Source organism: Theobroma umbraticum, unplaced genomic scaffold (assembly GCF_002168275.2).
Source record: "Theobroma umbraticum cultivar Fairchild unplaced genomic scaffold, ASM216827v3 scaffold_239.0, whole genome shotgun sequence".
NCBI lineage: Eukaryota > Viridiplantae > Streptophyta > Magnoliopsida > Malvales > Malvaceae > Theobroma > Theobroma umbraticum.
Window position 1 is genome coordinate 1987099 of NW_018397279.1, and position 14481 is coordinate 2001579.

General features: G+C 35.4%; 3 protein-coding genes across 4 annotated transcripts; 1 reads left to right on the forward strand and 2 right to left on the reverse strand.

The window, feature by feature from the left end:
• Positions 1-511: 511 nt before the first annotated feature.
• On the reverse strand, positions 512-5278 carry LOC110427779 (ENTH/VHS family protein). Of its 2 annotated transcripts, none has more exons than XM_021443378.2 (8): positions 4953-5278; positions 4105-4252; positions 3474-3721; positions 2547-2669; positions 2287-2443; positions 1893-2032; positions 1782-1817; positions 512-1567 (listed from the first exon to the last, which is right to left on the reverse strand). In XM_021443378.2, exons 2-8 carry the CDS (start codon positions 4178-4180, stop codon positions 770-772), a joined length of 1578 nt encoding a protein of 525 aa, XP_021299053.1. In that variant the 5' UTR covers positions 4181-4252; positions 4953-5278; the 3' UTR covers positions 512-769. The 2 variants fall into 2 exon arrangements, with proteins under 2 accessions (XP_021299053.1, XP_021299052.1); XM_021443377.2 differs by having other exon boundaries at positions 2287-2446.
• A 1965-nt stretch (positions 5279-7243) lies between these two features.
• Positions 7244-9849, reverse strand: LOC110427824 (exocyst complex component EXO70C2-like). Its single transcript, XM_021443439.2, is given in 5 exon segments — positions 7244-7991; positions 7993-8299; positions 8302-8847; positions 8850-9150; positions 9152-9849. Coding segments are annotated over 5 exon segments (2091 nt in total). The 5' UTR covers positions 9665-9849; the 3' UTR covers positions 7244-7567.
• Positions 9850-11368: 1519 nt separating this feature from the next.
• LOC110428015 (uncharacterized) lies at positions 11369-14480 on the forward strand. Its single transcript, XM_021443685.2, has 7 exons — positions 11369-11785; positions 12174-12336; positions 12651-12851; positions 12934-13179; positions 13399-13546; positions 13672-13903; positions 14024-14480. Exons 1-7 carry the CDS (start codon positions 11443-11445, stop codon positions 14356-14358), a joined length of 1668 nt encoding a protein of 555 aa, XP_021299360.1. The 5' UTR covers positions 11369-11442; the 3' UTR covers positions 14359-14480.
• The last annotated feature ends 1 nt before the right edge of the window (position 14481 follows it).

The following is a 14481-nucleotide window of genomic DNA, read 5'->3' on the forward strand; positions in this document are numbered from 1 at the left end:
AACATATATATATATATATATGTCATATTTTGTATTTACGATAAAATACTCAATGGATTTGTTTGGACAATGAAAAAATGATAAAATAATCATTAAAAAATTAAAAAAAAAATCAAATCCCTTTTAATTAAACAAACAAAAAAATTTATGAAAAATTATTCTTATTGTCGTTTTACAAAAAAACTAATTGAAAATTTGCTACTCTTATCCCTTTTGAAAATAAAAGTAAGAATGTTATACCATACAATAAAATACATACCACAAAGTTCAAGTAGAATTTACCCTTTAAATTTTTAAAACTAATATTTTAAAGATTTGGTAAATGAATAATAATTCAAAAAATTTTAAATCAATAATTCGTAATTCTAGACAATTACTTGATTGCTCATAATCTTAGACGCTGGACTGCAAGGCCTTGACCAACCCCCAACCAAATATCTTAGGATACAAACATATACCATGCATAGAGTGCGAAAGCTCAAAGATCTTTACCAAAGCAACCATGTGATGATTCATGCAACCAATCAAGCTACTAAATTCTATTTATCCAATATTCAACAATGCAATATATAGTTTTTACCAAAGACTCAAACACAGTGGAAAAATATAATAAGTTACAAAACATTTACAAAATGTGCACACGAGGTATACTAGGTGGCACCCAAACAAGAAAGTTCTGGTGCTCAAGGATTAGATTCTGAATGAACGCCTTATGTTATCTGACAAAACTATTTCACTTGAAAGCATCCTAATTCCTAACTCAAAAGTTCTATTGCCGAGATATCGGAACTGCCGGCATGGATGATGGCTGGTTATAAAAACCTTCGGAACCTTGGAAGCTCTGGTAAGAATTAGTTGACGATGAGGCAAATGGGGAGATGCCGGTCATTGCAGTCCCAACCACTGAATAACCCGGTAAGGAAGGCTGCTGTGACTGGGTCATGCCATAGCTATAAGGCGCACCATTTATTGATCCAGCAGTTGGCAGGTACTGGGGCACTGCATATGGTGGCATTGGCGGCAGCGGTGGCAGTGGTGGAGGGGACGATGATGGAGGAGGTGGCACTTCATTTGGAGTCAACTGCTGGGTGGTGGTCACAACATTGTGCTGATGAGATTCAGGGTGCGGAAATGGTGAAACTGGTTCTTGTTGGGGATTCTGAGATGGTATGTAAGGCTGGTCATTCTCAAGCTTTGGCCTCTTCTCTGAAGGGTAATCACCAGAAGATTCTTTCGTAGGATTGCCAATGACACCTTCAGAAGCAAGGGAAGAGAGGACATAGGAAAGCATCTGGGCTGAGGATGTTGATGCAGTTAGCTTCGCTGCCACTGCAGCAGCTGCAGATTTCCGAGGATCTTCCTCAGTGTGGCCAGAATTATCAGGAAAAGACACTTGCCGGGAATACATCACAGGAGCTGATTGCTCTGTAGCCGCCGGAATAAAACTCTGAGGTGCAATGGATGTGAGAGATTCCTTTGAACTTTGCTCTGCCACCAACTGGGGATTCTCACAACTTAATAACTGTCTGCAGATATTATCTGCCTGTTCCGATTGGGACTGTGCAGCCTGTAAACATCATGCACATGGTCAGAATTAATGCATGCATGTACAAAAATAATGCTACACTCAAAGAAAGTCAACATAACACAAAGTCAGAAAGCAGAAGATCAAAATATAGGGGTGAAAATATTGTTAACTGTATTTGACCAGAAACATAGAAGCAAATAGTTCACAACGTCAACAAGTATACTTAAAAAGTCAGGTAGGTATAGTGCCAAACCTGAAGTTGTGTACGAACTTGCTTCAGCTTGAATTCCTGATAACAAAAGTAAATCAGCTTTGTTTTAACACAATCACAAACAATATTTGTAAATGGATTAGTCAAAGTAACCTGCTCCTGAAGGGCCTCTCTCAAATGTGAGATGAGACTAGCTCTCGATGATGCAGCAGCTGTTAGCTGCTCAATACAGTCTCTCAATACAGCATGCTGACCCTGCACCTCCTCCACAAGTGCAGATCCATGGAACTGCCCTGTTCAAAGAAATTCAACATTTGAGAAAAGTAGTGTTGTAAGTCGTGAGAAATGTAAGTCTGCATGGTAACAATTGTGCAAATGAGAAATATTTAGTCTCAAGATGTCAACAATGTTGATCGAACAACAATCCTTTTCTTAAAGAAAGAAAAATGTTGCAACAAGGATTGTAAACGGTAGTTGAAGGTAGTGACTTCTCTTGAAGCAACTAAAAGTACAGCTTCAATATTATGATGACTAATGCAGGTCATACCTGAATTGATATCAGTACCAATTTCCTTATCTACTTTCTCAATACAGCTAATAGCATTCCTACATTTGCTCAATATAACATCTTCATCCATCTGGCTACCATAAACAACTTGATAGGCTGAAACTATTTTGTCCACTGTACTTCCAACAGGCTGCTTCTGCTAGAATAAATATAAAGGAGAAATAACATTAGTCCATGTCACAAATATGCAAATGCCACAAAAAAACAGAAAAATGCACTCAGCATGGAATTTATCTTACCAGCTTGAGGCCTACATGCCTGCCATTTCTACTACTATTATTTTCTGATTGTCTGCCAACAAGCTCTTCCTTAAGAATTTGTCCCCGAGAACCAAATACTTTTCTCTCTTCCCATATACTGATCTGCATTTCAAACAGTAAAAAGAAATGAGATGTGTCATGCCAACTAGAAAATGACCATTTGAAACAGAATAGCAGTAAAAAATTAAAGCAAACATATTTATGGAAAGAAAATTTTACAAAAACCAAGAGAATAACCTGACAACCAATATAGCAATAAAGTGAAAATAAAACACCAAGCATTGTCCAATGACTCTGCCATAGACAGAATTTTGATTGTCACAAGCTGGACACCAAAAAAATGCCAAGCCAGTGATCTAGACTTTAGGAAAATAGATAAACTAAAACAACAGTTCAACAAATGGACCTTGACAATTTAACTACAACCATTTTAAAAAAAGAGTGCAAGTACTTTAAACCCATCCAAACCCAATGATAAGTATTACAGGTGATGTTTAAAATTTAGCCAATCTCTAGTTATAGACAAAACAACTAGAATAACATGCATAAGACAAGTAAGGAGCTACATGATATAAAATTGGCAATAGAAGTATAATATCACCATGTCACCACTATCAACTTAGAATCATCAAATTAAGCCTAACAGCTACCACTCAGGTCTTCCATTTGACAAGAAAGTTAAGCAACGTTGTTTTTTCTTCTTTTTTTTTTGTGCCACAGAAAGTTAAGTACTTTGTTTCTGTCACTTTAGGTCACTGTTCATTCAAATATACAACATTGCAAGCCCCTTAGTATTCCCTAAATAACACACATTGAAAGGGGCAGTGAGACACATTCAACCATTCACACAGATTCCAATTGAGAGCATAAGCAACAAGACCTGTAGGAAAGTTAAGAGGACTATACCAGACGAAATGCAGCATTCCTTCCAAATTCATCCCCAATTTCAATCACATCACGGAGAGCATCAGGAAGAACCTTCCAAAATTCACCAACAAATTCTGAACCCTTACGCCTGCTATTCTGCAAAATGTCATTGGCTAGATACAGAAAGGCCAATCTCTGCTCACGTGGGGAGCAATGAAATTGTCTGTCCCAAGTTTCAACAACTTGTTTTGCCTTATTCATATGGAAAATACACCAATGTGATAAAGCTTGACAAGTTAAGGATTGCACAAAAGAAAAAAAGGATTGCAATTGAAAAGTGAAAAGACAAAGATAAGAGGTGTTAATGGCAAGTCTTAGTGAAGCAGGCATACACACACTCATGCAAAAATAAACTTCAAAAGTTAATTTTAAACAACAATGAAGAAATTTTCTGTAACTTACGTAGCAACTAGATAGTAATATCAAACTAACAAAAGCTGATAAATAATAAATTATGTTTGAGAAGTACTAAAATTAGCACATGCTGAATTATTATGCATGACACCATGAGAAAAGCCCAGACCCAACAATGAAAGAGAAACCAGCCAAAAAAAGGAACTGTCATAAATAGGCAAAGCACATCATTTGCAATTAATTTTCGAAAGGATACTCTCTATGCTCGCTTGTGAGTTATTGAGCTTGGCTAGCTTCTCCACCAAAATTTGTGGGTTGAATGAACTGCCCATAGTTGCTACTGAACACTGAGCAACTAATGATAAACAGGGCAGACCTTCAAAATTCAACCTTCAGATAAGGCGCTGTAAGATAAAGAGAAACAATTATTTGCATTTAGCACTACTATATTAAACTGCAAGTTCCATATCATCAACATTTTAAAGGAAGACACTCATCGAAATTATCCCCCTATAAAAGTGCAGTAATCTTAGACAGTGTTCCACAACTGAACAGGTCCTGATTCCTGAAATTATTCAAAATTTCCTCCCTTTTTCCCCACTTTCATAGGAAATTATTCAGTTTTATCTTTTTACAGTTAAAATAATACACTATTCTTATATCTCCTGCTTTTATCAGATCACACCCAACTAGTCAAGGAATATCATGGAATAATGATACTTAACAAAAAGAAAAGAAAAGAACAATTCTCCATCACTGCAATTGACTGCAATCAAAAAAAGGAAAACCCATCTTTCTAGCAGCCAAATAACCCCCTTTTTAAAAAAACAAAAAAGAAAAATTTGTATGCGAGTCCCCTAGAACTCCCTGAGCTACAAATAACTACAAATTTAATTAAGCATTTAATTGTATTTAATTAAAGCTCTTGGAAAAATAATGCAAACAAACTTACAAGCACGAATTAATTATCAAATAGTTGAAAAATAATTAACAAGCGTTAACTTGGAGGGCAAAACCTCGTGGCGCCAGCATAAAAATTTCAAAAAAAAAAAAAGAAAAACCCTAAAGAAGCAGAGAATGGAGGAGAAGAAAAGGAGAGAGAACCTGCAAAAGACTAATGCGGGTGACGCAGGCGGGAATCAACGGCGGGTGAGCACAAGAAGTTGGTCGATTTCTGTCGTCATGGAGAGAGGAATTAGGGGAACCACAAAACAAAATCAGTTTCTGTTTTGATGATTAGGGTTTTGTTGTGAAAGTAGGGTTCTTTGTTTTGTTGCAGAGAGTTGGTGCGGTTAACTGTACGAATTGGATGTTCGGTCGAACTGGACGCGTGAGAAAACTGCACAAAGTCTTCTCTGCTTGGAGGGGACGAGAAGTGGGAGAGAGTGCAGGGCAGTGCACTTCCTCTTTTTGGGCTTTTGAGGTGCGCTTTGGATTATGGTACGGTGTTTTAAGTTTTGGATTTTTTGGAATTACTCCGATATTTTGAACTTTCTTTTTATTTTTTTAATTATTAAAATCAAATTACGTAATTAATCCTTATACTTTAATAAAGTAGTAGATTTAATTTTTATAAAATAATTAATTAAAATTAAGCTTATGTACTTTTCAAATTGGATAATGCCAATTCAATATGTTAAAATTTTATTTGTTATCTACTCTAATATAATGTTTTATTGTATTAATGTGATATTTTTTATTGGTATGACATTCAATATAATGACATAATAATAATAATATCATATTTTACAAATGATACAATAGTGGTATTGATATGACCTGATCAAGCACTGGCATGGATTTTATAAGTACAAACATGAAATTATTCAATGTCATTAATATTTTTAAACAGAATTGAAAAAGAAATAGATAAAAAATACAAATGAGCTTCTAAAATTAAAAAAAAAAAGAGTATTGTGAAATAGAGAAAAATTGAATTTTTGTGATCAATAGTTTACAACAGTTCAAAAAAATTATGCAATAGATCAAAAATATCACGTCAATATTAATAAGTCATCATATTCAACGACATATAAGCAAAAAAAAAAAACACTATATTAGCATAGATAACAAAAAAATTTTAACATATTAGATTGACATTGTCAATCTTGAAAAGTATAAAAATTTAATTTTTTATAAATTATTGTATAAATATTAAATCTACCAATTCACTAAAATACATAGATTAATTGTATAATTTAACCAATTATTATTTATTTATAATGGCATTCTCTTATTCAAATAATTATTGTTAATTTAGTACTTTTCCTCTCTTTTCTATTTTTTATATTAAAAACATTGAATGTCTGTATCATAAGAAACATTTTGAATTTTAATATAAAAGATATCAAAATCAATGTTTTTATCTAAATTTCAGTTAAAGTTAAAAATGAACAAATATTTAAAGACAGAAGAAATACTAATTTTTTTATTAATCTTCGATAATTACATAATATCAATTATTTAATTATAATATATATAATTTTCCTAATCCTATTATTTTTTTACATTGGTTGATGGGATTTTTCTTTAATATAATTTATTAAAAGTAACAAAGAGAATTATAGAAGTGTAACATTACATGGAAAAACACTATAAATTTACAAATTTATCAATTTATATTACACTTCTTAGCTAGAATGTGATTGGGAAACTTTAAATTTTTGTCTACTTCCACAAACCCACAGCTCAAATTTTCGATTCAATGATTTTTTTAATAATTTTTATTTTTATATTTTTTAATAAAAATATATAATAATAAATAGATTGATCAATCTGACAATTAAGATATGAAGTGTCCAGCGATAATTCAAAATTTCTTACTTTCGATCTACCAACTTAGAAATTTTAAGTTGGGCTTAAATGAAAGGAAAGAATGGTTTAGGTCCATTTGGTCACTTTGTCTTCATCAGCCCATTTTGTAATTTCTATGGAAATAAGTTGATAAAAGAGTAAATAACAAAAGAAAATGCATACTTTCTTCATACGTTACAATAACAGACTTATCATATAAGCATGAATCACCAATAAATAAAAATAGCATTTGATTTGATTTTATATTAAATTTTTAAAACAAATATTCAACTTAAAATCAATTGATAATAGGAGATCTTTGTAATATTTAAGCTTCCTACCATGTCTCCATATGCAATCATGGACATGTATACTAAATATTATTATAATGATGATGATCTTATGTAGGGATCAGAAGACCAAAGATTTTATATGTTTTTTTCAACTGTTAGTGCGAATTGCGAAACTTCCAATCCAGGGGCAATATTCCTTTCTTTCAATTAGCAGTGGAAAATAGCTGCAAAAGGAGGCAAAGTAGAAATTTGAAGCAAGGCAAATGGTTTTTTTCTGTGTTAGCCAATCACTGACCAAAATCACGAAGGTTACAATTAGAATCATGTCGTTCGTACAATACTTAGGAGGAAAAGAAAATGCAAGAACAAACCAAAAATAAATTACACGAATTAAATTCAAAAGGTGCATGCCTTGGAATTGAATCCAGCAGCTCCACAGGTTTGGAAAGAAGAGAGAAATGCGTTTTGTGTACCTGCTAATCAAAGTGCATGTATTCTTTACTGTAATGGCACATCTAATTTGAAACGATCAAAGCAGCTTTGCCCTCTAAAAGAGAAAACTGCCCAAAATCTCCACCACCATTTTCTTCATACAGAAAGGGTTGAATTTTTCTTTCTCCTTGCCATGCCTGCTTATGTTTTCCTCTTTGCCATGGAAACAGGGTTTCCATCAAACAGTTCATCAATGTAAGTCTCTATATCTTCAGGCTGGAACTTTATGTACTTCTCTGTTTGTCTTCCAGGATCCAATACTCCAGAGAACCTTCCCAAGAATGATCTGTATGCTGGTATGACCACTGCTGATATGGAAACCCTCAGCTCGGATTGTAGCTGCTCATCGCTCACCACCCACGAGCTTTGAGTCTTGTGAATTTCGTCGAACATGGCGTTGAAGCTCTTGAACCTCTCTTTCAGCACCGGTTTCACCACCTTCCCGTTCACATTCAATCCCTCAAGGCTTAAACAACCCAAAAGCTTCATCCAAGTCTCTCTCTGATAACTCTTATGGTAGTTCCTAAGATCAGATGATCTCTTGCGGCACCACGTATCCCCCTCACCTCATGGATCTCGCTGATCTTTTGATCTTCTGCAGCATGTAACGTCCGTTATTCATCATGAAAATGCTGCCCAAGGAAACGTCCTTGTAAAGCTTGGACTTTGCCTCCAGATTCGCATCCAGCAAATCCATGATTCTCATCAACTGCCCAGCAAATGGGGAGTGATTATTTTCATCATTCTTGTAATTTTGTGAGTCGCCTTCATAATTCCGGGGCCTGCTTGTTGAATCAGCTCTTTCGATCTTGGAATGCTCCTTGAAAACTTGCTCTAACGTAGCCTTATACTCACATGCATATTTGAGATAATCATTGTGTAGCGAGTCAAAGGATGAACAGCCCCACCAGGAACTGGGGTTTTCCCTGTATCAGACTTGATTGAATTCTCAAGATCACAAAATATGCAAATCGCAATCTCGCCAATCCTACAACGAGCCGTGGTTGTTTCTGCCCTGAGCTCTTTGGCGCATTCTTCAGGATATAAACTATCAATAGAGGGAAGATTATCACGCAAGGTCTCGTACATGTCAAGAAATTTGAACAGTTTCTCCGTGGAACGCTTGCTAATGGCAACAGCTTCAGCGAAATTGAGAAGTTGAATGACCACTCCGCGTGTAAGGTTGCTGAAGAGGCTGTCCGACAAGGAAGGATGATCGGAGAAGATCGTTTCAGCGAGCTTGCGTTCGCCAGAAAAGTAAACATTGGCACATTGTTTGAAGGCCTTGATCCATGTAGGGATCTCCCTTTCCAATGCTTCCCATTGCATCTTTTGAACCTCATCCATACTAAGCTTCTCGAATCCTAGCTTGTTCAAGGTCTCCTCAATTATATTCCTCCTAGTCATCAGGTAAACCTCACAGATTCGGATTCATATCCTCCTGAGATCATCTCCTTGGCGATTTTAGTCAAGTAGGCCAAAACTTCCTGAAAATACCCTGGAAAGTTAGATTCCTCATTTGATTCGGCAGATTGATCGTTACCAGGTAAAGGGCAATGATCTGCACCCTCCTGCTTGCCGTCAGGTTCCCGGAGTTTTGGATCTTCCAGGAGAGACCTGAACTCATCCTCCAAATGAGACATAGCTCGTTGCTGAATCTTACCAATGCGATTGATCAAAGGACCCTGGATGGAATCCAATTTGAAGCCTGCAGATAGATTCTTTATACAGCTTTGATATCTGGTTCACAGCTTTAAGAAACGACGCATCATCCTCGGGAAGCAGACAACCTTTCACTTTTGTTTCAACAGACTCATGCTTGGATATTTTCTCTTCAACAAGATCCAAATACTTGTCAAGAAACTCTGGAATCTCTAAACCCGCCTCGCCCTCCTCTTTAGGGGTGCAGAGATTTGACAAGAAACGTTCAACATCTTCCGAAGCTGTCTCCAGGTTATATTCAATTTCAGGTGGAAGAGTAGCTTCTCCTTCGTCCCCTCCTTCTTCATTTTCTTTCTCGTCAGGCTTTTCAATCAATTCAATTTCAGTTTCCCCGGTCTTCATTTCCTCCGGTTTCTCTATCTCTACCTCGGTTACCTCAGCTGCAACTGGCTTTTCCTCGTTAGAACACTCAGGTGACTCCGTCGCCGGCAAAACAATGTCGGCGCCGGAGCTCTTTTCTTCCTCGTCTCCTTTCTTAAAACTTGAAGAAACTTCAGGTTGATGATTCTTTTCCATGGCTAAAGCTTCTAAAAGAAGAATTAAAAAAAAAAATTGTTTTAGGAAAAAGAAACAAAGATGAAAGGTTCGAAGAAAAGATGGAGAAAGATGCGAAGATGGAGGAGAATTATTCGTTTTCTTTTTCTTTTTTTTTTGCAAATTTTTTTTCTCTTGTTCGAGTTCTTCCTCGAATCGAAATTGAAACGGTCGTGGTGGAGGAGTGGAGGGAATGTACGGACAGGAAATTCTTATGGAATTCGATTGGGAGAGAGTTGTTTTGGTGTGTTTCTGTCCATTTTTAGCAGGGTTGACGGTTGACTCTTTTCATGCTTCCCACGTTCACGTTTTGGGTTTTTAAACCCCAAAAGACTAAACTTACTATTCTTTTGTCTGGAAATTAGATACTTGCCAACAAATTTTAATGAAAAATGTTTTCAAATATTTGAAATATTTAAGTATTAAAGGAAAATACTGAATTAAAAATAATATTAATCAAAGTATTACCATTCTTACTTCTTTCTCACCCTAACAATAAAATGGACGAGTTTGCCATAAGTTAGCATAATGCACAAGATGGGAGTTGGATTGGTAATTTAAGTCGAAGATGGCATTCGTATTTAAAAAGGTTTTTTTAAAATAAAAATTAAAGATTTAAAAGAAAATACATACACCGACCGTTGAAGATAACATTGGAAATCGAAACAAAGATGCTTTGTGGTGGATACAGAACTCTAAGAAAAGAGTTCAAATAGGTCTCGGTATGCCCTATCTACAACTTGATGAGATTAAGCTTTAGTTTCCTTGCTTTGCAGCCCTTAATTACTGTCTTATTCATTAGTAAATCAAGCTTAGTTAGGGTAGAGAGATTCCATCACGTTTGGGTTTAGCCCACATGTTGCCCAGATTTGCTTGGAAAGAATTGGGATTAGAGAAGATTATCCATCAACAATATTCTCTCCAAAATAATAGTAAATAACAAAAAAAAGAAAATAGATAATGCACTTAAGGTTTTTTTTATTAATTCAATGAACAAATATGTAGAAATTTCTATAAGATAATTATCCTTTTTATCTTGTAAATATCTCTATATCACTCTACATTTATTTATAAAAAATAATGTCAAAATAACAGATAATTATTCGTTTATCTCTTCATCATGTCTGTAGATTTAATTATAAGGATAGATGCCAAAAAAAATTCAAAGTATCAAATTTTAATCTCTTGTAATCAATGAGTATATCATAAAGAATTTCTATTAAACTCTATCTCTACTCGTATAATTTTAATTTTTTTTCATATAATATTTTGTTTTTTGTAATTATTTTCATGTAAATAAGTTCTGCTTCTAGTACAGATTATACCGTTAATTTCACCCAACAAAATTATTAAATTATTATTAATTCAAAACTTAAATTATTTATTCACATTTAAGTATATTTTGATGATTTTATTAAAAAAATTAACATCTAACATTTTTATGAGAATATAATTTAAATTTATAGAAGATTAATTAAAAAAAAAAGAAAGAATGTTATATCAAAATTTACTCAAAATTTTTTATTTTTAAGTAATTTAATAGTTAAATGTTTATTTTCCATATCTAGCCAATATTTAATTAAAATGACAAATAATGCTTACGTGGCACGCCAAATAATTTTTTTTTTTGTTTAGAAATAAATTGGGTGGTGGCCACCGACGCAATCTCGTAACCAGACTGAAAGGCAGGAAGAAATCCAAAGAAAGCTTCACTCCAGACTTGACACTAGAAATTCCCAAAAAAAAAAAATCGGAAAAAAATGAGGTATGGCGGTTCAAGGAAGAAGCGAGCTTTGGTGCGGTGGTTTTTGATTCTCGGCGCAGCTTTTACATTTATAAGCTGGCTGATGCTGCTGACTCTAAGATCCATTGATGCACCTCCGACGACGACGACGACGAATGTGGCGTTGGTGGATTTGCCAGGCAAGCTGGAGCACCAGTTGTTTCAAGGAGACGGCGTTTTGCCATCGGCGGAGGCGCCGAAGAAAGCTCCGGCGAAGAGTTGTGCCACGGTGGAGGAAATGGGGAAGGATTTTAAAGGGAGGATCTTGAAGGAGAGTCTTGGAGTTCGAAGGATTATTCAACGTCACTTTTCTGTAAATGGTAATTCATTTTCGATATTTTCGCTGCTTCTGATTTATATGTAGCTGGATTTTCACTGTTAAATTATCAAAAGTTTAATTTTTCATTTCTTTTTGAAGATATAAGTTGAAATTTTATTTGTTTTGGCATTTGAAATTAGAATAATTTAAGATAGAAATTAATAAAAAAATCGAAGTTCATTTCTTGAGGTTAAAGTAATCACCCTATGGAAACTATGGATTAGACTTTGCAGAATTTTAGTTCCCATTTTCCTGAAATTCTGTCTTGGAAAATCCTACTATAATTATATATAAGATTAATTTCTCTAGAAAAAAGGTGACTTTTGGAAATTTTGGTTCTGTTTTGTCAGAGCTATGAGGAAAATTACATGTAAATTTTCTAATTGCAGGTGCTTCAAGAATTCGAGAGCTTCCTCCAGAGCAGTTTTGTAGACATGGGTTTGTGATAGGGAAAGCATTTGAAGCCGGTTTTGGAAATGAAATGTATAAGATATTAACTGCTGCAGCTTTAAGTGTAATGCTGAACCGGTCGCTGATCATTGGGCAAACCAGGCATATTGGTTCTTTCTCAATCCTTTCTGTTTTGTGTTTAAATGTACTTATATGTACAACATTTGTCTTTGTTAGCAGGAACTAGTTTTTTAGATTTATCCTCATATAAAATTCGTACTGTATAAATGGTTTAGAAATTAGAAAGGTAAATATCAGAAAAGTGACTCCATTTTATATGCATTTTCCCCAGGGTGTACTACCTTTAGGAAAGCATGATAATTGTCTTGGCAAATGTTTTAATGATTTCCTATGTCATTGCAGTTATGCTCATGCTTTTAATGTGTTCTTTTATATTTTCACATTTCTTTATTCAGGGGTAAATATCCTTTTGGGGATTACATTTTGTATTCCAATCTCACCTTTACCTTGAGAGAAGTGAAGCATCTATGGAGACAAAATGGCTGTGCAAAAATCTATGGAAGGCATCTGGTAATGAGGACTGATGATTTTAAGAAGCCAACAAAAACAAATGCTCTTTGTAGCAATTGGAGGAAGTGGCGTCAACCTATCATATGGTAAACTGGGAACTCTGTTGATATAAATTGTCCTAATATTTTTATGGCTACCATTTCATCATTACCAGCTATAATACTTCAGGTATCAAGGTACCATGGATGCTGTAGCTGCTCAATTTTTCTTGAAGAACATACATCCTGATATGAGAAATGCTGCTTCTGAGTTATTTGGAAAGCCAGAATCTCTTCAATCTCGCCCTAATGTATTTGGGGAACTAATGAGAGTTCTAATTTCTCCTTCAAGAGATATTGAGGAAGCAGTTAATTGGGTTCTTCGTGGTGGTAGGGACCCTGATATTACATTGCACATGCGGATGCTTATGAATAGGTATTAGAGAAAAAATTACAGTACTTATCATATCCAATTTGCTGACAATCTTTTTCAAAGTAACTGAAAATTATTACAAATTTAAAACCGCCTAATTTTAGAATTGAAAATCCTTGCACAACTTATAAAATCTCGTTCTCATGTGCTTTGAAAACACACTTGAATCTGGTGGGTATCTAAACTGATTAGCGATGCTGGTTCTCATGTTCCGTGTTTCAGGCCTGTGAGAGCTGCACAGGCTGCATTGAACTGCCTCAGAAGAGCAACACGCAACTTACAGCAGGGATCAGAACCCAGGGTGGTTGTAGTATCTGATACCCCCTCTTTTGTAAAAAGCATTACACCAAATATAAGTGAATTTGCTAAGGTAATAAACTTGGTAGCCCCAAGCAAAATTAAAACAATTCTATATTAGTGATAAATAACCTTCGTGATTGAATTATTAGTGTGTAGGTAGAGGTACTGATCTGGTTGCACTTTTTCCTCATGCAGGTTCTTCATTTTGATTATAAACTTTTCAGAGGTAATGTCTCTCATGATATTAAAGCATCACCAAATTTGGATTTTAGAGTGAAAGATTGGGGCCCAGCACCCAGATGGGTTGCTTTTGTGGATTTCTTTCTTGCATCTCGTGCAAAACATGCAGTTGTTTCTGGGGCTCACAGGCGTGTTGGGACTACCTATGCGCAGTTAATTGCTGCACTAGCTGCAGCAAACAGTATGGGTAAGATTGCTCCCTGCATTCCTGAACTATCGTCATCAACTGTTTATTTAGCAACAATATTTGGACCATCCCTTCTACACATCGATGGTGCCGTGTCTTATAGTTGCTTGGTCCTTTCAGGGGAAAATTCTACGGGTTCAAGTTTTTCTTTCCTAAGCAGCTTCCAGAGTAATTTGTTGGCAGACGGTTTGAAGCTTCAGGCGGGTTGGGGGCATGTATGGAACCGATTTGCAGGGCCATTGAGTTGTCGGGGACAGCCCAATCAGTGTGCTTACACACCACTTCTTCCTCCAGCTTGGTGGGAGGGTATCTGGCAATCTCCCATTCCGCGCGACATTCGCAGGTTGGAACAATATGGTGTCCACCTCTCAGGCTTCGGAACGACTGATGGAAATCAGATTCGTTCATTTTGTAGGTCTAGGAAGAATATTGTGAAAACTGTTTCATTCATATAGATGTAGTTGCTGAAGCTACAATTCATTCAGTGCAAGTTTTCTGTAGTGTAGTTGCTGAAGCTACAATTCATTCAGTGCAAGTTTTCTGTAGTGTTATTCACAGCATTCCTCTTCATCATGTGT

Coding starts and splice junctions, on each gene's coding strand:
- LOC110427779 (XM_021443377.2), bottom strand. CDS start 4,180: ATGGGCAGTTCATTCAACCCACAAATTTTGGTGGAGAAGCTAGCCAAG. Junction 2,670..3,473: donor GGAATGCTGCATTTCGTCTG/GTATAGTCCTCT, acceptor TTTGAAATGCAG/ATCAGTATATGGGAAGAGAG. Junction 1,568..1,781: donor AAGTTCGTACACAACTTCAG/GTTTGGCACTAT, acceptor TGATGTTTACAG/GCTGCACAGTCCCAATCGGA.
- LOC110428015 (XM_021443685.2), top strand. CDS start 11,443: ATGAGGTATGGCGGTTCAAGGAAGAAGCGAGCTTTGGTGCGGTGGTTT. Junction 11,786..12,173: donor ACGTCACTTTTCTGTAAATG/GTAATTCATTTT, acceptor TTCTAATTGCAG/GTGCTTCAAGAATTCGAGAG. Junction 12,337..12,650: donor CTGATCATTGGGCAAACCAG/GCATATTGGTTC, acceptor TTCTTTATTCAG/GGGTAAATATCCTTTTGGGG.